A 21,505-nucleotide genomic window follows, 5' to 3' on the forward strand; every position below is an offset into this window, starting at 1 on the left:
AGCAAGAGAACTTGAGCTTACAAGGCCTGGAGTCACGGCTGGGCGGAAGGTCGTGGGAACTGCTCAGGGTCCAGCTAGACCACAGTCTAGACACCCAGCTGCTGGCACATGAGGGTTCTCCCTCAGGGAAGCTGGTCAGGAGCGCGGTGTGGATACCCCTGTTCTAGGAGCACGCCCCTCGGCACTGTCCGGCAGAATCCCTTATACCGCTGTGGCAACTGAGCCCTTGAAGTATGGCCGGCGTGACTGGGGAACTGAATTTTTAATTGATTTTCTTTTAGTTACTTTGCATGTGAACCGAAGCAGCCAGATGTGGCTGCCAGCATCCTATCGCACACAGCAGCATTTAGCTGAAGACTCAGACTGCAGGGGAAAGCCAGGGACAGGAAGGTCAGAGTCTGTGTCTGGTGCTGCTCCGATGGCCGACGCTGGGGAGAACAGTGAGGCCCTGGGGTTGGGGAGAGATAGGACGCTCCACATCTAGCTCCACGAGGAGAGCTGCCCCTGGTTCTCCAGGATCGAGGCGCTTGTTCACCTGTGCACACACGCACACCTGTGTGCGAGCCCATGGGCTGGTGTGCCTGAGGGCCTCCGCAGACACCCTTGGGTGCAACCTCAAGTTCCACGCCCGTGCACAATCCAGGAGTCCACCCATGTACACGCACTGTGGGGTCTCCTAGGTGCACACAGGCCAGTGAGCGAGAGCCACTAGTCCAGCAGGTCTTGCAAGAAGGCCCACATGTACTCATGCATCTCCCCAGGGTTGCTCTGTGGGATCCAGTGCCCCACGCCTGGCAGGATATGGGCCTCCAGCCGGCCGGGCACAAAGCGACTGCTGATGGCTCCCACCAGCCCCTGCTCGAAGTAGGTGTCCTTCTCTCCCCACAGCAGCAGAGTGGGGGTGGCAAGCTCCTGGGGCTCCAGGGGGAAGTTCCTGTGGCCAAGACAGGGAGAGACAGAAGAATGACCACCCCAACTCCCTGCCCCCACAACTCTCCTGAGCTTCCTGCCTTGGGTCTGTTCTCACCTGAAGAGGTTTCGGTAATAGTTGAGGGGCCCAGTGAGACCACCGGGCTGTGAGAAGTCATAAAGGAAGGCCTCAAGCTCGTTGGGGGTTAAGTGTGGGATGCCTCTCTTGCGGTGTGTGAGGGTGGCCTTCAGGATCTGGGTACACAACAGGACTGTGGTTTCAGTGCCCCACCTGCCCAGGCCCAACCCCCTACCCTCCACCTACCACCGGCCTTTGCCCCACTGCACCTGGAAGTCAGACATGGACAGTAATTTCTCAGGCAGCCAGGGAAGCTGGAACAGGAAAATGTAGTTGGAACGGAAGAACTGGCCGATGTGGTGTATAGAGTAGTCTGGGGGCAGGGGAAAGGCAGATGTGAGGCCTAGGCCTGGGCCCAGGGTGGCCCCACACCCCTGCGCTCCTACAGGCACCCAGGTCAGGCACACAGATGTGCCAACACTCAGGAATGTCATCACTGCTTGCCTGAGGCCCTGAGGATGCTCGACACTCCTCCTGGCCTGGGTACCAGCTTCCCTCCCTGCCCAGTTGTCACTGTGCCCACAAAACGGGGGCCCCTCCCTCCACAGCTCCCAGGAGCCCCCAGAGCCACTGGTGTGCTTCGCCTGCCGAGGCCTGGATGCATTTCAATATTTACTGAGCACCCAGGACCTGTTTAAAACCCTGGAGACACAGCAGTAAAAGGAACAGACAAAACTCCCCGGCCCCTGGGAGCTGACAGTCTAAAGACAGAGAGAGATGAGAAAAGTCAACAAAAAGGGATGGGAAGAGAGAGAGAAAGGGAGAAAGAGAGAGAGAGAAAAAAGATGAGAGGCCATGTCACTACGTCACTTCGACTGCAATACTGGTGAAAAGAATTAGGTGAGGTGACAGGCATCTCATGCTATGGTAGTTGCTTCATTATCTACACCTTCCTCGTCAGAAGAAAGGCATTTAACCTTTCTTGCCTTAGTTTCCCTCAACTGGACCACGAAGATGATACCACTTTCATCTGCTCAGAAGGCTTGTGCAGGTTACTGTATGCGAGCTCCCTGTCAGAGCAATGGTTACCTGCAGGCGCTCCAGACAGGGAGTCACTCCTATGTGTGCTGTCACTGACTGCAGGTGGGGAGTGGTATGTGTGTCCCCAGCCCCTGGGGAAGCATAGACACAGACACAGGCACATCCCAGCACCCTGGACTCCCCAACACACCTTGGTACACGGACATGGGGGCAGCACTGACAATTACCATCCGCTCGACCAGGGATGGGTAGTAGATGGAGAAATTCCAGGCGATGAGTGCACCCCAGTCATGGGCCACCAGGATACACCTAGAATAACCTGGGGGGCCAGAGGAACTGGTGTCAGCGAGATGCCAAGGAGAGGTGAGGCAGGGGGAGGGAGGCCAGGCCTCGGAGGGGGTATCCCCACCCAGGCCCAGGATGATATCCTGGATGTCTGTCATCAGCAGGTCCATGGTGTAGCAGTCTACATCCCGAGGGGCATCTGAGGGGCCGTATCCCCGTAGGTCCACAGCCACCACGTGGAAGCGGCTCTGGAATTCCCAAAGCTGGTAGCGCCAGGAGAACCTGTCAGGCAGGTGGGGAGGGAGGCTGTCAGGGTCCCCAGGCTGCATCTCCACCTCCACCCTATGCCCAGCAGGGGCCTTCACCTCCCCCGCCTTCCTGCCCTGGGCTTCCCAGAAACGAAGATGGGGGAACCCCATGCAGAGGGCAAGGTCAGCTGCACACTGGATCCAAGACCTCTTTGTCCCATCTCTTCAGGGCGTCTTCCTGTAGACAGATCTCTGTCCTCGAGCACCCCATCTGGATGTTCTGTGCCCCCAGTCTACCCAGCCTGCGAGCCCACCTTCTGGATGCCCTGGTGCTGCGAGCTCCATCTCCAGCCCCACCTCCGGGCTTGTGTGCCCCACGAGCCTGGGCTTCAGACCTACCAGTTCTCTGGGAAGCCGTGCAGAAACAGCATGAGGGGCCCATTGCCACGTCCGGCGGAGACATAGTGCAGGCGCAGGCCCGAGCTCTGGGGGACAGCACAGTCTGAGACCGGGGAAACCCTTCCTCGCTAGGCTTGAACACCCCAGCCCCAGATTTGGATTCAACCATTTGCTGTCTGCTCACCCCGCCCCCCTAGCCCCACAGGGCCCGACTTCCGGGGCGCTTGACCTCCCCCCACCCCAGCCCCTAAGGCCTCGCACACAATCCCAGCCCCGCCCGCCCCGGGGAGCGCGAGCGCTCACCTTGAGGGTCAGGAAGCAGTGTTCGCCCAGCGTGGGGTCGCTCACACAGGCGGGTGGGGCGCTCCGGGGGCGCCCGCAGCAGCCGCGTCGGGGCCGGCACAGCACGTGTGTGAACGCGATGCAGCCATAGACCGCGGCGGCCACCAGCGCCGCGGAGAACACGAGGCTCCACATGAAGGCGCGCAGCAGCTTCAGACTGAGGCGCGACGGCGCCAGTAGCGCTGTCACCACCAGCTCGGGCATGTCGCCGCGACCCGGGACCACTTCGGCGCTGCCTTCGGGGGTGTGGGCGGGGGGCGCGAGCAGCCTCACCGAGGCGGGACCCGGGCTGGGGAGCCCACCGCCTTTGGTCTGGGGCCCCTCCGTGTCTTCCGGGCTTGAGGAACCCTCCCGGAGAAGAGGCGGGAGGCTTAGACCGAAACCGCCAGGGCACACGACTCACCTAGGGCCAGGTAAACACCTGGGTGCGACGGCGACAGGGAACTGGATGGGGTGCAGGGATGTGAGGACCGGGCTTCGGTGGCTGGGGAGGGGCCTTGGCAAGATGGGATGCGAATTGCGGGCGGGGCCTAGGCAGGCTTGGGCGGGGCTTAAGAAGGGGGCGGGTCTAGTAGGACTCCCCGCGCCGGTGGGTGGGGATCTGAAGTGTAGGGGGAGATTGACATGGGGACTAACGAGCGGGGTACGGCGGAGTACCTGGGTGAAATGGGCGGAGCCTAGAGCGAAGGGGCGGAGCAATGCGGCCTACGAGCCCGAAACTTGGACCCAATTTGGCCTAGAAGCGTTGCACGACCGGGGCGTGGCTTAAAGGGTGGGCGGGGAGAGGGTGGAGCCCAGACGAGGAGGGACCTGAAGCTAGCCGGGAGAAGGCCCTAGGCTGGGTGGGTTGGGTTTGGGTGCGAGGGCTGGACCAATAAGCTGGAGGTGGGCCTGAGTCCGGGCCAATGAGACGGGGGGCGGGGCCGGAACCTAATATGGCGGGGCCGGTGGTCCCGGAAGCGGAAGGAGGAGGCAGGTAGTGTCTTGGCTGGGGTTGGGCGCGGGCGGTCTCCGCAAACCGAGGAGGCCTGGGGGGCCCCTTCCGCCGCCCTCCGAGAGCTCCCCCTCCTGGAGCGTGCGACCCTGTCCTTGGCCTGGCTGGGAGAGAACTAGCAGCACCCTCACCCAGGCCTGATTCCAACGGCGGGTCCAGTGGCCTCGACCCTGCGCCGGCCTCCAGTTAGTCCGGCGGGTCCGTCGTCGGCCCGCCCCTCCGCGGCTGTGATTGGAGGGCGGTGGTTATTGACGTGCAGGCCACAGGTCTCGCCCCGTAGCCAATTGGCAGGTGTTGAGGCCGGGGGCTCTGCGGGGGCGGACCAATGAAGACTGGGAGACTCTGACTTCTAGAAGGCAGGCCCGGCCCGGGAGCGGGAGGACCGGGCCGGTTGAGCCAGTAGGACTGTCTGAAAGAGGAAGTGGGGCAAGGTCGGGCAAGAGGCCCGATAGGGCCAGCTTCCTCCTCCTGTTTTGCAATCTTCCCCCAAGATCCTGAACATTTCAAGGGTCACTCATGGCTTAACCCGTATAACACCCCTATTAAGTTTAGGTACTATTATCACATCTCTGTATTACAGACCACGAACCTGAAATTCCGGGCTTAAGTCATTTGCCTAAAGCCACACAGCTTGCTGAACAGGACTTACAGAAAAAGCAACAGTGTCAGGCTCCACCTCTACTTCAGCCAAGAGGGAGCCATCGGAATGCTTATAGCTTTCTTCTGGTGATTATCCAGGTACCTCGCAATCCGCTTGTGTGGCTATTTCTTGATGACCAATTTGGGGCATTAAGCATTGCATCGACTCGGTCATCACCACCGGACAGGCCTTACCCGTTTTTAGTCTTCCTATTGGTTTCCTTTAATTTTCAGCACTCTACTCCGTTTCTGTCACCTCCCACTTCTAACCTTACCTTTGTATTGTTCTGGCTGCTAAACATTACACTGTCCTGGGACCATAATTAAGTCTGTGGGTTCCTACATAAAGGGGAATGGTGGTTTATGTGGTTCCACCTCAGTAAACAATGTATCTCAGCCTCAGGTAGACGGCTATGATTACACAGCCAGTATTGTACAAAGATTTATTCTCCCTGTACTTAGTACCTTTCTTGCACGATTAGGCTGTATCATAGCTTTGGTTTCTTTTACACTTTCCATCAAATCAATTTTCCAACCACTGGATGATCCCGGAATCCCTCCCAAGTCCTCTAATCTGGCTGGACGGCTAGTGAGTGTCTGGGGATCGTCCTTCTTGCTCTGCTACACAAAACTGACACCACCCCCCTACCCCCAGTTCTACCCTCAAACAAAAAGACAGCGGTAGTCACAGGATGGTAATTTTATATTCAGTACAAATGTTTATTTTTGCAATGAGAACTGCACAAAAAAAAAAAAACCTTTAGTATATAAGTGAAAAGTCTACGAATTCCCTTCTACAAATGTCTAAAGTGTTTAATACAAGTCTCAGATTCACTGACATAATTATTGGCCAAGCGATCCGTGCATACAGTACAGTGGGGGCTTGTACACACCTCTTACTCTTGTATAGGACTAAGATTTCTTGTACTGTGGGAGGGAGTGGGAAATGGCCAGAGAAATTAAATAGTAGACCCAAGTTCTAAAATATAACCCAGTTAGAGAAACACCCATCATCAGGAAGGTGTGGAGAGGGCCATGGCAGAGTTAGATCTTTAGGAGGAAGGTGCAGACAAAACCATTTCTCCAGCTAAACAGTCGGACCTGGCTGGGGAAGTTAACCAACAAAACACAGAACAGAAATGAGGGGGCGGGAAGAGACGAAGAAACCCCAAAGAACCAAAATCTAAGTCCCACTTGAACCAGCACAGGGGCACACAAGGAAGTGCCTGCTGGGGGGTGGGGGCAGGGAGGCAACTGGGGGCCTCTGGCTGGATGTCTGAACCACACCCTTGCCAGGTTTTGTAGATCCCAAACACAAGATACAAGGGCTTTTCTGGTTGATAAACAAAGGGGGATAGGGGTTAATAAACAGTGCTAGAAATGTTTCAGTTTGTGTTTCTGCACACATAAATGACAGACTTTCATCTTACATCCTAGGGGCCACTCTTAAGGGCTGCCCTTGCCTTGTGGCATGCTGGTGGGCACAGCAGCAGCCACACGGCGGGCTCTCTTGGGTGGGAATGTGTGCGTGCGTGTCTACATGCGTGGGAGGAAAGGATCCTGGTTGGGGGGGCGGGCAGTGTACACTTATCTAAGAACACCTGGTTAACCCTGAGCTTAAATGAAAGGAGTAGTTAAGGTAGAGGCAGGTGAGATGGGAGAAGCGGCCCAAGTCCTCTGGTGACTGGGGGACCAGGATGCAGGAGGGCAAGGGGGAAGAATACTGTCTGGAGTTTGGCCAGGTTCTGCTGCAGCATGTTACCCACCTAGAAGGCCAGGGTCCACAGGAAGAATGGGTACCTGGGCTCCCTGTCACAGCTTCAGCTTGGTCATAGGAGATGGGCTAGTTGGCCCTATGGTAGTTCTTGTACAAAGGTGGCTGGAGATTTCGGGGGCCCCTGGGCCTAGCCTAGGCAACAGGTGGTTCACAAAGAAATGTCAGGAAGACGCCAGCATTAAAAAAGAGAGATGTGTTTATTCCATGATCAGTACAGACCAAATGCATATTCACCGTATGAAAGTCAAACCAGTCAGTGACTCCAGAGTTTGGCCAACACTGAGGCACCAGCGTCGTGGTGTAGAGTGGGTTCTCATGGCACACGTAACCTCACCAAGGGCTCCAATTATAAAATTAAAAAAAAAAAAAAAAAAAAAAGTGGGGGAAGGGGCAGCTGGCTAGTCAGGCTGGGTGGGGAGCCTCTACCTCGGGGGTCTGTGGCCCCCCAGCCCCCGGTGCCTGCCTTGTCCCCTGGCCCTTACTTTCCTGGTAAAAAAAAAACCAACTCAAACAGATCTGACATTAAAAACAAATGGGGGGGGGAGGAGAGGGAAAAGAAAACATGGCTTTATAATTAAAAATAGACTAATAAAGTTTGAAACTGAGTAAAATATAGGCAGTTTTTTTTTGTGTTTTGTGTGTTTTGTTTTGTTTTTTGTGGGGTTTTTTTTTTTTTTTTTCGAGTTTTTTACACCAGTTTGGTGGAGTCACCAACAAACTTCAAACAAAGATATGCCAACTATGTTCACTACACAGTACAGCCACGGTCACACACTACCCACAGCGCGGTGGCAGCCGCCGCTCAATGAGGAGACGATCACACCATTTCAGAGATAAGCAGTGCCATTGTGTCTGGAGGAGAAGAGAGAATTAAAAATAAAATAGAATCCAACAAAAAATATATATATAGAAAACAAAAAACAAAAAACAAAAACAAAAACAAAAAAAAAAAACAAAACCCAGAAACACAGGTGGGAAGGAACTGACTTTGGTTGGTGGCCTCACTCACTGGACGAGGCCGGCCCACACACGCGCGTGTGACAGTCACCTCGCTCCAAATTGCCATGGACACACACACACCTCCACGGCACTATTCCCTTTTGCACAAGCGAACACTTACAGAGAGCGGCTCTCGATTAAAGGCTTGTGGGGGGAGGGGAGGGATGGGGTCTGTTCAAGGCAAAGTCAGTGCCAGCAAAGGGGTGGGCCGGCGCCCTCGCCCGCCTCCAGCTCACTCGGGCCTGCCCTGGCCTCCTGGGAGCGGGCGGTGGTGGCTGGGGTGTGGGGGAAGGACTCCTGGTGGGCAGGACGTCACGAAGTCACGTTCTTGGGGACAGAAAACCAGTCACGGCGGCGGCAGCAACAATGTCCTGTGTATACTGTGTAGACATTTGGCGGAGAGCAGGACCTCTGCCCCGCACGCGGGGACCCGCGGCTGGGGTCTGGCCAGCACTTGCTCGTGGAGAGGCGTGCTCCGAGCTGACGTCCTGTGCGGGGTGGTGGGTGGCGGGACGTCCGGCTGGCTGTAAGGCAGACAGGCTCTGCGATCCTCAGCTGCCCGTCAGGCCCTGCCCCGGGCATAGCATGCAGGAGGGCCAGGCCCGGAGACACCCCCTTGCCACTGCTACCGCCTCCACTGCCGCCCCTAACACTATGGAGAGTCAACGTTTTGCCAGAAAATCAAAGTCAGAAGTCACCTAGGTGCTCTCAGAAAAGATTTTCTTCAAATATTGACAATAGATCACTCTGGAAATTCATGTCAATGGTAGCTGCCATCTGGAGGGGAGAGGAGGGAGGGAGTGAGACGAGGTGCCCTACCCTTACTTCACCTTCCAACCCCACCCGCCCCCCGACCTCCAGTAGTGACCAGGCCCTCAGGGCCCACACCCAGAAACCTCCCGACCCTGGGCCTGACCTGAGCCTGAGCCACCCGTGAGACCCCGAGGCCAGCAGCACTGAGTGACCGAGCAGGAGCTCTGTCCTGAGCACCCACCCCGTGAGCTCCCTGCTCACCCCACATGTCAGAGAGTAACTGCCTTCACCCCAACGTTCCTGGTCCCCTTCCCAAGCCCCTCCAAGGGTGGACAACTACCCAGAGGTCCCCTACTCACAGCTTCCCGGCGCCTTCGCTCCTGCTCCCGCTTTCGGGCCAACTCCCTTTGTTGGTCCAGCATGGACTGGGGCTGGGAGCTCTGGGCCTGGGGGGCTGCGGCGGCGGCCACGGCGGCGGCCTGCTGCTGCTGCTGCTGCTGCTGCTCCTGCCGTTGCTGCTGCTGCTGCTCCTGGCGCCGGCGGGCCTCCTCATGGGCTCGCCGGGCCTGCTCCAGCGCATCCTCATCCTCTCGGCTCCTGAGCAGAGCAGAGCAGAGCTGCCGGTCAGCACAGGGGCAGCGCCAGCCCCGGAGGCCCTAGGCTGCCTGCGACCCCAGCCCACCTCATGCGCTCCTGCCGAAGCCGCTCCTTCTCCTTCTCTGCGTGCTCAGCTTGCGCCTTCAAGGCCTTCTCGCGCTCCTCCTTCTCCCTGGCAGCACGGCGGAACTGCTCGAAGCTGTCACTCGAGGACTTGGCAGTAGAGGACGGGGTGGTGGGATGCTTCTGCACCAAGCTAGCCCAAGAACCCATGTTCTTGATTTTCAAGTCCTGCCAGACAGAGAAACCACAGGGTGGGTGAGGGGTCCTGCCGCACCTGGACTCCTCCCAAGAGGCCCAAAGCCTGGAGGCACAACGCCCGCCCTCAAGGTGCCTCCCTGGTAATGGGAACACTTGTGGACTCACTGTTCCTACCTTTTTGGGTGCAACTGGCGTCTTCGGCTCCTGTTTCTGTTTGTCCTTGTCAGAGGTCCCTGGTGGGGGCGCATTCTGCTCAGGGGGCCGGATCACAGGCCTCCCGACATCCACAGGCTTCATCTCAGGCCCTGGAACACAAAGAACTTGTAGGCCAAGGCCAGGGCCCAGAAGGGCAGAGTCAACCAGACCACAGAAAGCTTCCATCCATCCAGTGAGGGTCGGGGGCAGAGGGCACTCACGTTGGGGCAGGTGAACGGGCGCCTTGATGCTCTCTGGGTGTTTAGGGGGCTCTGGCCGCAGTGAGGGACTGAAAGGCTCGCTGCGAATGATGGGTGAGTGGATCTTCTCCTCCTTTACCACGACCAGGGGCTGGGGCTGGACCACAGAGGCTGCACGCAGCTCCTGGGAAGGCACAGGCACAGTGGCCATTGAGGCAGGTGGGTGCCTCTGGCACTGGCCCGCACCTGGCCCCTGGGGCTGTGGCCCAGTCCTGCCCTTTACCTGCTTCTTAGGCTGAACGTTTTGCTGGGGTGGGGACTGGTGGGTTAGGCTCTGGAACGGTGGCATCTGGGGGGAATGTATCATAAGCGGGGAGGGGGCTTCGCGGAGGTGACCTAGGAGAGGGGATAAGAAGCATGTCAGCAGAACTCATGTCGATGCCACTGGCCTGGCCCCAGCCAGGTGCCTCCCTAACCTGGGGGAGACCCACACTGCCTGAGCCCCAAGCACATCAGGCCCCTGGCTCAGTGTACAGCAGGGCTCTGTGGAGCCATGAGCTCAGACCTGGTGTCTGATGCCCCTGTGTGTCAGAATCATCAGGAATCTCAGAAGTGCAGATCCTGATGTAGTTGGTCACAGGTAAGGTGACAGGTCTGGGCCTGAGTACTTTTTAAAAGTTCTCCAGATGGCTCCATGCATAGCCTGGGTTAAATACAAAAGACATCAACAGGACACCTGGGTGGCTCAGTCAGTTAAGTGTCTGTCTTTGACTCTGGTCATGATCCCACAGTTCTGGGATGGAGCCCCAAATCGGGCTCCCTGCTCAGCAGGAAGCCTGCTTCTCCCTCTCCCTGCCGCTCCCCTTCGTGCACACATGTTCTCTCTGACAAATAAATAAAATCTTTAAAAAAAAAAAAAAAAAAAAGGACAGCAGTAACCTTACAAAGACAGCCTGGGCTCCCAACTGTCTGTGTGCATGGCTTAACCTGCCTGCATGGACAAATGCTTTGGACCTTGGACTGGATCCCCAGGAGACCTTCCCCACACAACTCAGCCTGTAAGCTGTTCATAAGAGGGATGCCTGGAACTGGCCCGCACCACAGGAGAGCTGGTAGATCAGGTCCTCCGCCTGTGGTTCTTACAAGAATTGGGCCAGCCCACCCACCTTCCTCAAACCACAGGTGGGGTGGGTGGGAGAGTGGAGATCCAGGCAGCCACAAGGTCCAAGTTAACCTGGCACAAAGCAGAAGCCTGGAAAGCGCCATCGAAGCAATTAGGTCTGACACCTCAGCTTCACTGGTGAGAAAACAGCCCTAGGTCACAGTCGCTAAGTCCTTCCTTTGACTCTTCTACCTACTCTAGCATGGAAACACTCTCTTGCTTCAATACCTGACATGTCTTGGCCAGCTCCAGCATGGGACAAGCCACACTCGTCCACAAAACAAACCCACCTCGCTCCTAGTCCTGCCATGTGCCTCACACTGAACAAACTAACCCAAGCTCTGCATGCAGGCCCTCCCACTGACTTTCTGCAGGCAGATGTCAGCTGCTATCTGCCAGCAGAGACAGCAACACTCTTGGCCCTCCCCCAGACCCCCCGGGCCTGGCACAGACCCCAATGCCTCAGGTATGGTGGGCCCTCCCTGCCCATCTCTCTAAAGCCAGAACTTGCTTCTAACCCCAAAAAGGCAGAACAGCTGCTCAAGGACAACATGGCAGTGAAGACCAGCACACACCTGCAGCCTGGTCCCCAGCCCCATGTGGCTGGTTTCTCCAGCCTTGGTGTCTGGGGCCCCAGTCCAGGCCTCAGGATCTGCAGGCATATGGTGGTGACACTCTCTGGTCTGGTCTGGCTCCCTCAGCAGTACCTGCTGAGGCCTGACTGGGTGACGGTAGGCAGATGCTTGCATCTATGATTGGTAGGTTATCACCCGCCTACCAGTGGCTTCATCCAACAGCAGCTAGAGGGGAGCCCAGTGGCTCAGGGGTGGTGCCTGCGAGCTGGCCAGGTGCCCAGGGATGTACCTCCCTGGGACTCCCAACGTGGCCTTTGGCCCAAAGTCCCCAGCTGCGCTCCAAGCCACAATGGCTCCCTGTGACCCACCCCAAGCTACCGCAGGCCACAGGAGCTCAGGGTAGGTGGGCCTGGAGACTCACAGCATAGGTCCTCAGAGGGAACTTGCCCCATCGAGAGAACTAGCTCTACTGAAGGCATCTCATCTGCTCATCACTGCCCCCACCAGGGAAGCCTGGCCTTCCTTAAGGGTGGAAACAGGCACAGCTGCACAGGTGCTGGGACCAGGACCAGCACCAGCCTTTCCCAGGGAGGACAGCCAGCTGTTCTTGGCTCGGGGCGTCCAATAATCCACTTGGCACCTGGCAGCTTTTGCTAGGTTTCAGAGCAGTCACAGCCTAAGATCAACAGCCTTGTTGTTCAATTTGCAGGTGGCACCTGCACTCCCTAGCCAGGCTACATGGTCTGAACTGCCAAGTCCAGGAGCCTCAACCCTGACCCTCACGTGTCACCACACCATGAGGCACTGACTGGAACAATTCCCTTGCTGAGGCTGGGACAGTTTGGTCACAGCCACTTAGAAAATAAGAGCCAGGAAAGGCAAGCAGGTGTGGCCTGATTAAGACAGAAAAAGGACAGCCTGGATCAGTGTGGAGGCAGGGAATGGGAAATGGCTGCCGATTACAACCCAAGCTACCTTTCAGCTTTAGCCCAATTCTCTCCCATGAGGTCCTGACTCCCACCAGGTAAGCCTCGGTAAGAGCAGAGCACCTGCTCCTACAAGATCCCCAACAACCCCCTGCTGCCCAGGCCTGCCCCAGCTCTGCCTGGACGTCACTCCCCACCCTGTTTGTTAAATTAGCTCTGGCTCACCCTCTGTTCACCTCCTCCAGGAAGTGTGCCCTGACTTCCCCACCTAGGATCACGATGTACTGTAATGCTCCTGTGAGTTCCAAGAGAAGGACGAGTGGGGACCTTGTTCCCAGTCATGAAGCTACAAGTCAAGACAAACCCCAGTAACAATGCTATGTGAAGCACCGACACCCCCTTCAGCAACCTCTGCAACTAACCCAGAGCCTTTAAGGGGCGGCTCTGAATCCACCTCAGCCTAAAGTATGAGCTGACCAGTCTGACTTCTTAAAGACAAAATTCTGGGCCCGCATTAGCCTCCCCAGAGCCCAGGGGCAAAAGCCAACTTACCAGTTGAATAGGGGTCCGACTTGTGGTGCCGGGGAGAAGGGTGATGCTGGATGACCTGCTGAGGCTTGGCGGGCTGTGGCGGTGGCGGCTGCTGGCCCGGGGGCGGATGTGGGGGCTGCTGGCCCGGGGGCGGGGGGGGCTGCTGGATGTGGGTAGGGAACTGCATGGGCTGCATGTGCACGGGCCGTGGGGGGGGCTGGTGCTGCTGCTGGGGCGGAGGCTGTGGCTGGGGGGGTGGTGGCGGTGGCTGCTGCTGTAGCTGCTGCTGCACTGAGGGGTGAGGTGGGGGGGGCAAAGGGGGTGGGGGCTGGGACTGCACCTTCACGGAAGGAAGTAGTGGTGTGGGCGGCTGCACCTTCTGCAGCTGCTGCAGGTAGAGCTGCATCTGCATGGAGGTGAGGGGTGGGGCGGGTGGCTCTTCGTCCTCCTGCAATAGCACTTGGGGGGGCTGAGCCATGGGGGGCTGTGGGAGAAGGGGTGGCTGGGCCAGGGCAGGCGACACGGCCGGGGGCCGGGCAGGCTTGGGGGGTAGGGCGGCGGCTCGGTTGCTGGGCCGCGATGGCTGCTGGGGCAGCGCGTTGTGCAAAGCTGGAAGGACAGGATGGCGTGGCGGTGAGGCTCACAGCTTCTGCACCCCGTGACCCCAGCCCAGCATTCCTGCTCCATCATGACCTCCTGCCGGTTTCCCTCCAACTAGTCATCTCACTCGGCCCTCTTCTGCTTCTCACAAATTGCAGAATAAGAACAGTTCCAGAGAAGTCTACAGGATTGGGCTCCTGATCGCTGCCATTCTGCCCTGCGCTCTGCACCCAACCTTCCTCCCTTCCCTTCAGCTGCTCCCTATTTTCACACTTGCCCTTCAGGTCTCAGGTGTAGGCCTTCCCTGAATCCCCCCGGGGTAGGTGGGTGGGTGTGTGCGTGTGTGTCTGTCTGTGTGTGTGTGTGTGTCTGTGTATGTCTTTGTGTGTCTGTTTCCCAGCATCTCCATCCTCAACGTGGAGCTGGGGTGCTGGCGGGAAGGGGGCGCACCCATCTTTTTTTCCATATCACACAATGCTTGGCCCAGAAAAAACGAGTCAATACCTTCAGTATCGAGACACTAAATAGCAGAGCCTGTGCCTCGGTGGCTCACAGTGTCCTTAACAGCTCAGGGAAGCCACTGAACCTCCCCTTGGGAGGCAAGACAACTACAGCCGAGGTGGGGGCTCCACAGGTTGCCCAGAGAGCCTAATCACAGGGAAAGAGCAGGATGGAAGGGGCGTCCCCACCCCTCAGCAGGTGTGGCTGCAGCTCACCTGGAGGAGAGACCACCGAGTGCTGGTTGAGATGAGGTGGAGTGCTGTGCTCGGGCGGCTGGGGCAGGTGGGGGGGCAGCTCGGGCTGCGGCAGGTGCAGGATGGGCTGGGTGAAGTGGCCGATGGGGTCGAAGACGCTGCCTGGGAGCTGGGGCTCCAGGACTGGCACCTGGGCGGCGATGAAGGGCGGAGGCGAGGACTTCATCGTGGGGGCTGCCTGCGGCGGCATGGAAGGTGGGGGCGGCGGGGGCGGGGGCTGCTGCTGCTGCTGCTGTGGAGGTGGAGGCGGCGGGGGCTGCTGGGGCGGCGGCGGGGGCTGCTGGGGCACAGGGGCCGGGGCCTGCTGCATCTGCTGATGGTGGTGGTGATGGTGCTGCAGACAGACAGGCTGGTGTCAGGCAGGCGACACACACCTGGGTACCCTCAGGGCCCATGAGGGCAGGTGGCCACTGCTCACCTGCTGGAGGACACCCCTGAGACCACGTACCTTCTTCTGCTCCCTCCCGGGGTGCCCCTTCTTTTTTGACTTCGGAGCCATCTCTGCAGAGGGAAAGAGAAGGTGGTGAGGCTATGGGGGAGAGGACTGTAAGCTGGCCTCGGAGGCAGAGCAAGGAGAAAACATAGGGTAAGTTCAGGAGAAGGGTCGGTGATGGTGACTGGGCGGGTAGCTGGGTTCTGTCTGGGATGGGAGCCAGCCTCAGGAAAAGGGAAAACGTGTGGTGTGTCACCTACACATTTGCCTGCCGCTTTTCCCAGTGGGGGACATAATGGAAAGATCCCTGCCAATTTCCAGACCACCAGCTGGTTCCATGCAAGGACGACACCCGGGTACACTGGGAGCTGAGCTACAGACCCCTCCTTGCCCAGCGTCTCCCCCTACTTGCTGGTCAGACGCCACTATGGTGACCCAAGTGTCTGCACCCCGGCCCACTTTGCTGTGCAGCAATCTTGACATTAGAAATCATCACATCCATTTGATGGATTAGCCAAGTGAGACTCAAAGAGAAATGAAGGCACTTGCCCCCATCACACAGCTACAGAGTAACAGCATGGTAGCCTCCAACTGCACTGCCCTCTATGCGGGCTCCTTCCCATCCTCCCAGGGAAAGCCAAGATGCACAACTGGGGGTGAGAGCGTGCAGCGGGACTGACCCACGCCAAGAGGCCTGGCTGCAGAGCGAGCACTGTGGGGAGAGCGGGACGGAAGGAAACAGGCTGGTCTCCCAGGAATGACCAACAGGAAATAGGGAAGGTGCTCACTACCACACCACTGGCAGCAAAAGGCGGCCACCAACCAGTATGCCCGTCCTTGTGGGAGACCAGCCTCCGGTAAGTCCCCGTGTTGGGACACAGCCGCTGCAGGGACCCTCCCTGCCGTGTGTGCCCTGGTCCCTCAGGGGCTGACGGTTGGTTGCTGCCATCGCGTGGACGCATCCAGGGTGGGCCTGCCCTGCAGAGAATGTGCAGGAGCCAGCACAAGCCCACCTCGGCACCCGCTCCACAGATCTGTGCTAACCATCTCTCGCCAGGTGTTTGCCCCTCACCAATACCAGCTGGTGTGCAAACCCCAGAGAGGGAAAGGAGAACCAGCCAGTAGTACTTGTGGGCTAGGAAATGATGAAGTCACCAACCAGGTGGGAGGTGCGACCCATGGTGCCTTCCGAATTCCTGTCACCAAGAGACACCTCGTGGCTTTGCCTGGTATTCCCTAAGCTCCTTGCCAAGGCGCCGGCTCTTGCTGGTGTTGGGAGGACATGTTTTGCTACCTCCACTTGCAGCTGCTTCACTGAGGGCCGGGCTAAGCTTCTGTGAGGTGCAGAGCCACAGCGTACAGTGCACTACCAAAAGGGATGAGAAGGGACCTCGTGCCCTGCGAGAACTCACCACTCCATGCAAGAGACAAGACAGTGTGACACAGACCTCAGAAGCTACAGACACACGTCCTCATACAAATGGCAGCAAGTGAGGACGTCTGGGACACGCGAACCATATGCCCAGCCTCAAACCTGGGCACTGAAGATGCCAGGATACAGGGTTCAGGGCACTTTCGGTCACAGCAGGAAACCAGGTAAGAGGAACACTCTTGTGGGTGGGACATATAAAAGGGGACAGTTTGCAGTGACTTGCAGGATTAGGGCCATGGGGCTGGCAGCTGGGGGGTAAAGGAGGCATACTGAACTAGAGAGGTGGGAAGCCCAGGACCAAAAGGACCCTGTATGCGCTGGGGGAAAGCATGGTATACAGAGGCCACTGAGCTGACGGGAGCAAGAGGAAGGGGCCAAGGGTCCCTCCAGGATGGGTACCTCTCCCGGCAGATTCCAGGATGGGTACCTCTCCCGGCAGATTCCAGTAACATACACTGAAGCTCGAGGCAGGCTGAACAGCTGCTCACACACTGGACAGGCCTTTGGGAGACTGGGTGATTGGAAACTGGATTAAGAAAGGGGCCAATGGGTAAAGTCTGACCAGGAGAAGACACTGTGTTGTGGGGAGACAGCTGGGGTGGCCTGTCCTCTCATGGCCCCAGGGAAAGCACTGTTTTATCCACCATAAAGGAGGGATGGTGGCTCTGAGCCTTCCCTATCTCCCCGCAGTGGGGAACAGAGAGGCCCACATGAACACTCATCGGGACAAAATGCAGCAGGGTCCCAGCAGCTCCAGAGAGCGGCTGCCTTGGAAAGTGTCCCAGATCCAGGTCTCCATGAGGAAGTGCTGGTTAGGGGGCAGGCACAGGCTGGGAGAACCAGTGGGAGGTGTGTAACAGACTTCTAGGACCAGAGGACACTACAGCGGCCGGCAGTGGGGACCAACGGGTGCTGGAGCCTGTCTGGGACAGCTGCATCTGGCTCACACGGCCCGAGCCTCCTGTCGGAGTTACTGGGAGGAAGACAAGACAGGAAGTGCACAGCTTCACAACACACCAGCCCCAAGACACCCCACACAAAACTCTCTGGAAAGGGTTACATGAAGATGGCCTCAAGTACTGTGTGATCTTTATTCCATGAAAATCTTGAACTCAACACAAATTTAATCTTTACATAGGATGATAATTGTACAAAGAATTAAAACGTTTTTTTTTGTAAAATCTGATTAAAACACTGATTCCTCCCGCCCCTCCCCCACCCCCACTCAAGGGAAGGAGACAGGATTGAGAGAGTAAGGGCAGGGTAGAGCAGAGGCACAGGCCACCCACCCCTCCTAGACAGCAACTCCCCAGGCCCCTGCAGGCTGGCTGGTGTGTCAAGGCCCAGTGGGCATGTCCCCCTGCCCGCCCACAGGAGGCTGCCAATAAGGAATGGGTACTGCTCTCTCTGCTCTATTACTGGGGCACTGGGCACAGGTGCCGGCTCAAGTCTACAGATCAAGTTCTCTGACAGATGGAAACCCCATGGGCAAGGAGGCCAGGATCCACAGACAGAAAGGGCGCAAAGACCCTGCAGAAGAGCTGGCCTGTGGCTATATAGCTGGTATGCACGAGTGTGGGAAGGGCTGGGGCAGCACACAGCCCGACACTGTGGGAATCCAGGCTGCCATTTGTTCCAAGACAGCAGAATCTTCCCAGAAAGACAATGCCAACAGCTTCCCAACTGTCCTGTGGGAATCTCCGGGCATGAAGCCCCCTGGCTCCAGCCAGGCCGAGCTGCACTGGGAACACATCAGGCACAGGCCAAAGGGCAGCTCAAAATAGTCTGTTTGGCAAATGGAGCTTGACTGGAAATCAACTGGCCAGAGGAACTTGCAAACATCACTGCAGGGCCCTGGAGGTTCTGGATCTAGAACACAGAGCCCAGAAGAAGGGTCCCAGGGTTTTTGCACTGGAGGTGGCCAGTGCCCGAGGGCCTGCTGATGGTGAACTACACGTCCTCAAACTTGCTTCCAGCTCCGGAAGGCAGGCTCCAAGATGCCAGGAAATTGCTACAGGCCTTGAAGAAATACACACAAACTATACTTTAAAAAGGGGGGGGGCGGAGCACTCCCTGAAACACAGATGCTGTTCCTTAGGGGACTTTTCGTCAGACAGTTTTCTGCTGAAATGCTGGATTCATGACCAAAAAAGGGCCGTTATTTATTTTTAGAGCAAAAAATCCTATTCAGCGCCTCTCAGAGGGCTTGGATGATGTGGCCACCCCGGCCTGCCCTAGCCCCTCAGGCTGTCATTATTCTAGGGCACTGAAGTACGGGAGGGAGCAACTGGCAACACCCCTCAGAGATGTGCACGGAGCAGGCCCGAGGGCTTGGATGGCCTCACTACAGACTGGTCCAGTGCTCTGGGTTTGAGAGCCCTTTCTTGACCACTAGCCCAGCACCCCACCCCGTTGGGGACAGGACTCATGGACTCAAGGGCTAGGTCAGCTGGCTGTATAGTTGTTTCTCAAGTGCCCCTCAGCAGGGACCCTCCTGAAAGCGGCTCTTGACCACTGCAGCCTGCTTCCGATTACTTGGGAGGGACAGGGAGGCAGCCCAAGAGGTACTTTCCCCTCTGTGACTTTAGGTAAAGAGGCCAAAAAAGCTGGGAAAATGCCCAACAGGCAACAATGGGAACAATGAAAACAGAAGGAAGACTCCAGGGGCCTGGGAGTCAGCTGTAGCTGGTGACAGCCTCCAGGTGATGGAGCCTCATAAGCCACCAGAGAGAGGGCATGCTGAGGGACAGCCCTGTGAGCTTCCAGGCCCAACCACGCTTGCCCCGAAGGCCCCTGTTCCTCACTGGGGAAAACTCTAGATGTTAAGAGTATTATTCTTCCTTAGGCTGAATGAGACCTTCCCTGGCCTAACGCCATTTTAAGGTCCAGGAGAAAAGTGGCCAGGATTCAGACAAAGAGGGAGGGATGAAGAGAGAAAACATACTTGTGATGGGGCCTTGCACACGGAGCAGCACCACATGTATGTGTGTACAGGGAGGATTGTCATCATCCGCTGGGAGATGCCACCCACCCAGAAGACCCCAGACGACCAGGGAGGCTGGGCAGGACAGCCAGGCAGTCTTTACACAGGAGGCCCGGGTGGCCAGCCAAGCAGGCAGCCTTCCCGGAGGCGGGACTAGGCGTGTACTGCTGGACATGACTAATCCACCCCGGGGGACAGGCCCAGGGCTCTGAGGAATTCCATAACTTGATGGAGTCCTGTCCCTTTCACAGAAGAAAATGGACTTAAGCTATAGCTTGCTGGGAAGGAATCTGGAACTGAAGACCGTTTTATTAAGAGTCCGTGTCCAATGATTAGGCAGGACCTACATAGAGGGAGAGAGAAACCAGTGTGAGAGAAATGGTGTGGAATGTACCGTTCAAGTCACAAGAACAGAAGAACCACAGACCGAGCCAGCCTCCTGTGCCCTGCCTGCTGACAGGGCACGAGAGAACAGCGCTGGAGCCTAGGAGCCCTACCCCCTGCCTGGCTAGCCACAGGTGGCAACAGACCCACCTTCCTTTTACAATGGGCACAGTTCCAGCATAGGTCTCCAAAACCACCCAGGGCCCTGATTATGCTTCTATACAGAACAGCGGCTTCCAGTAACAAGTTCCATGAGCTCCCTGAGCGCAGGCTGGCATTTCCTTTCCTAAAGGTCTTTCAGTGTGAAAGGTGCCCTTGCCTGCCCTAATTGCCATCACGCCTGAAGACTAGCCAGGTGAGCCACCCATCAGGCACCCCTGACTCTAAACCTATCCCCACTAGATCTGCTTTTCTGCACACTGTCCACCTCATACAGGTGATGCCAGCCCTTCCTCAGGGCCTAGACAGAGGTACGAAAATCCCCCAGAAAGGGGCTTTGGAGTACAGGACCTCCAGCAAACAGTCTCATTTCTGCATTCCTACAAACCCCAAGAAACCACCACCACCACACACAAAAAAACAAAAAACCACCGAAACAACCCCTCCAAAACAAAAACAATACACTCAAATTATAAAAAAAGAGTAAGAAATTATACACACTGTGTATAACTGGGGAATTACCACCGGGGGAAAAAATAAAATGAAGACAGGCGGAGGAGCAAAGCTGTCCGCCTTTTCCCAGGGCATCGAGTGTGTCTCCTCTTGGCCGGGGAGGGGCATGGGGCCCATTCCCACCCACACAGCAGAGCGGATGCCTCTATTAGAGCCACGGATGCAACCAACACTGCACTCCCATGGTCTTCAAGTGTGTGCGTGGGAAAAACCCACCCACCAGCGGCCTACTGTTCCACATTCCACAAGGCTCACCCTTGCCCACGAAGATCCCAGAGTCCCTCCAGCTGCGACCCCTGCTGCATGTGAGCGTATGAGGGGTCACTTGACCGTGCAGACAGACCAGCTCTAGTCCCACCCTCCAGGTCTCCTCCTATCTCCACTCCACCCCCACTCCTACCGGGACCTCTCCCTTTTCCCAAGAGTTAAGTGTCACGCCCTTGGAGCAGACAGTAGCAGGCCCCAAGATGGCACTGGAACCCAGTCCCTCAAAGACCCCAGGGGCCGGAAGCTGAGGCTGGTTGTCTGGGAAGAACGCCCCATGGCCTCTGCCTGCACTTTCCGGCTCAAATCTTTCCAAAACATCAAGCATTCCTTTTTCCCCTAGAGCTATTAAGAAACACCCACGCGCTCCAATCCTGGGAAAAGGAAACAAGGAGACTAAAATAGCAGGAGTGTGCTCCCACTGCAACTAGAAGACCAGGCCCAAATCCAAGAGCAATGCCCATACCTCCCCGAACCTGTCCGAGCCCAGGTAGCTGGGGTAGGAGGGTGTCCTCCTAAGAGGGACATGAGCTGTGTCCACCCTGCCCAGAAGACCTGTGGACGGCACATGGAAAGAGTCCATCATCAGCAATGTGATGGAGTGGAAGGCTGGACAAAGAGGCCAAGGACATCCTTCTTGGCCCCACGAGCCAGCCAGACACGATCCGAGCATGGGTGATGCAGGGGAGGCCACAACTCTGCCCACAGCCCACCTGGGATGGCCATGAAAAAGTGGCATTTGTATCCCCCATCCTATCTGAGTACTAAACTGTGAAGAAGCAGACTCAGTCATCAGCCAGAACTGAAGCTCAACAAAAGACCACAACCCAAGCAATAGCTGGGCTCGGATGACATGCCAGGACCGGCCAACAGCGTGCTTCTGGGCATGCGGGCGGGCAGGACAGGATACGTGGTGGCCTGGGAACACAGCTAGAAGTCCAACCCACCTCCCCATCCCCCAATCCCCAACTGTGGGAGCATCGCCTCCCTGAACTACAGCTTGGCCCCACAGACCAGGCCTGTGCCCTGAGGAGCCCAGAGGCATCCTTATCTATGAAGAGAAGCCAGGA

General features: G+C 57.2%; 2 protein-coding genes across 5 annotated transcripts in view; both read right to left on the reverse strand.

Annotated features, from left to right (window-relative positions):
- Positions 1–245: 245 nt before the first annotated feature.
- On the reverse strand, positions 246–4,212 carry EPHX3 (epoxide hydrolase 3). Its single transcript, XM_044255342.1, has 7 exons — positions 3,265–4,212; positions 2,962–3,047; positions 2,439–2,596; positions 2,220–2,348; positions 1,258–1,361; positions 1,028–1,164; positions 246–934 (listed from the first exon to the last, which is right to left on the reverse strand). Exons 1-7 carry the CDS (start codon positions 3,505–3,507, stop codon positions 709–711), a joined length of 1,083 nt encoding a protein of 360 aa, XP_044111277.1. The 5' UTR covers positions 3,508–4,212; the 3' UTR covers positions 246–708.
- Positions 4,213–6,891: 2,679 nt separating this feature from the next.
- The window catches only part of BRD4 (bromodomain containing 4), a 95,391-nt gene continuing 80,777 nt past the window's right edge, over positions 6,892–21,505 (reverse strand). For 2 of the 4 annotated variants that reach the window (XM_044253839.1, XM_044253840.1), the window contains exons 12-19: positions 14,716–14,768; positions 14,229–14,601; positions 12,934–13,521; positions 9,740–10,114; positions 9,498–9,628; positions 9,148–9,353; positions 8,825–9,062; positions 6,892–8,489 (exon numbers count right to left, since the gene is read on the reverse strand). In XM_044253839.1, coding sequence (XP_044109774.1) covers positions 8,421–8,489; positions 8,825–9,062; positions 9,148–9,353; positions 9,498–9,628; positions 9,740–10,114; positions 12,934–13,521; positions 14,229–14,601; positions 14,716–14,768 — 2,033 coding nt within the window. In that variant the 3' untranslated portion in view covers positions 6,892–8,420. Of the gene's footprint in view, positions 8,490–8,824; positions 9,063–9,147; positions 9,354–9,497; positions 9,629–9,739; positions 10,115–12,933; positions 13,522–14,228; positions 14,602–14,715; positions 14,769–17,199; positions 19,459–21,505 lie in introns of those variants that run through there. The other 2 variants (XM_044253841.1, XM_044253843.1) reach the window with 2 other exon arrangements.

The sequence above is a fragment of the Neovison vison genome, chromosome 6 (assembly GCF_020171115.1).
Source record: "Neovison vison isolate M4711 chromosome 6, ASM_NN_V1, whole genome shotgun sequence".
NCBI lineage: Eukaryota > Metazoa > Chordata > Mammalia > Carnivora > Mustelidae > Neogale > Neogale vison.

What these genes read in the sequence shown, in the direction of transcription:
- EPHX3 (XM_044255342.1), bottom strand. Translation starts at nt 3,507, where the DNA reads ATGCCCGAGCTGGTGGTGACAGCGCTACTGGCGCCGTCGCGCCTCAGT. An exon ending in ACTGCTTCCTGACCCTCAAG is followed by an intron (nt 3,048 to 3,264) that starts GTGAGCGCTCGC and finishes GCTGTCCCCCAG; the next exon opens with AGCTCGGGCCTGCGCCTGCA. An exon ending in CCCCATGTCCGTGTACCAAG is followed by an intron (nt 1,362 to 2,219) that starts GTGTGTTGGGGA and finishes CCCTGCCCCCAG; the next exon opens with ACTACTCTATACACCACATC.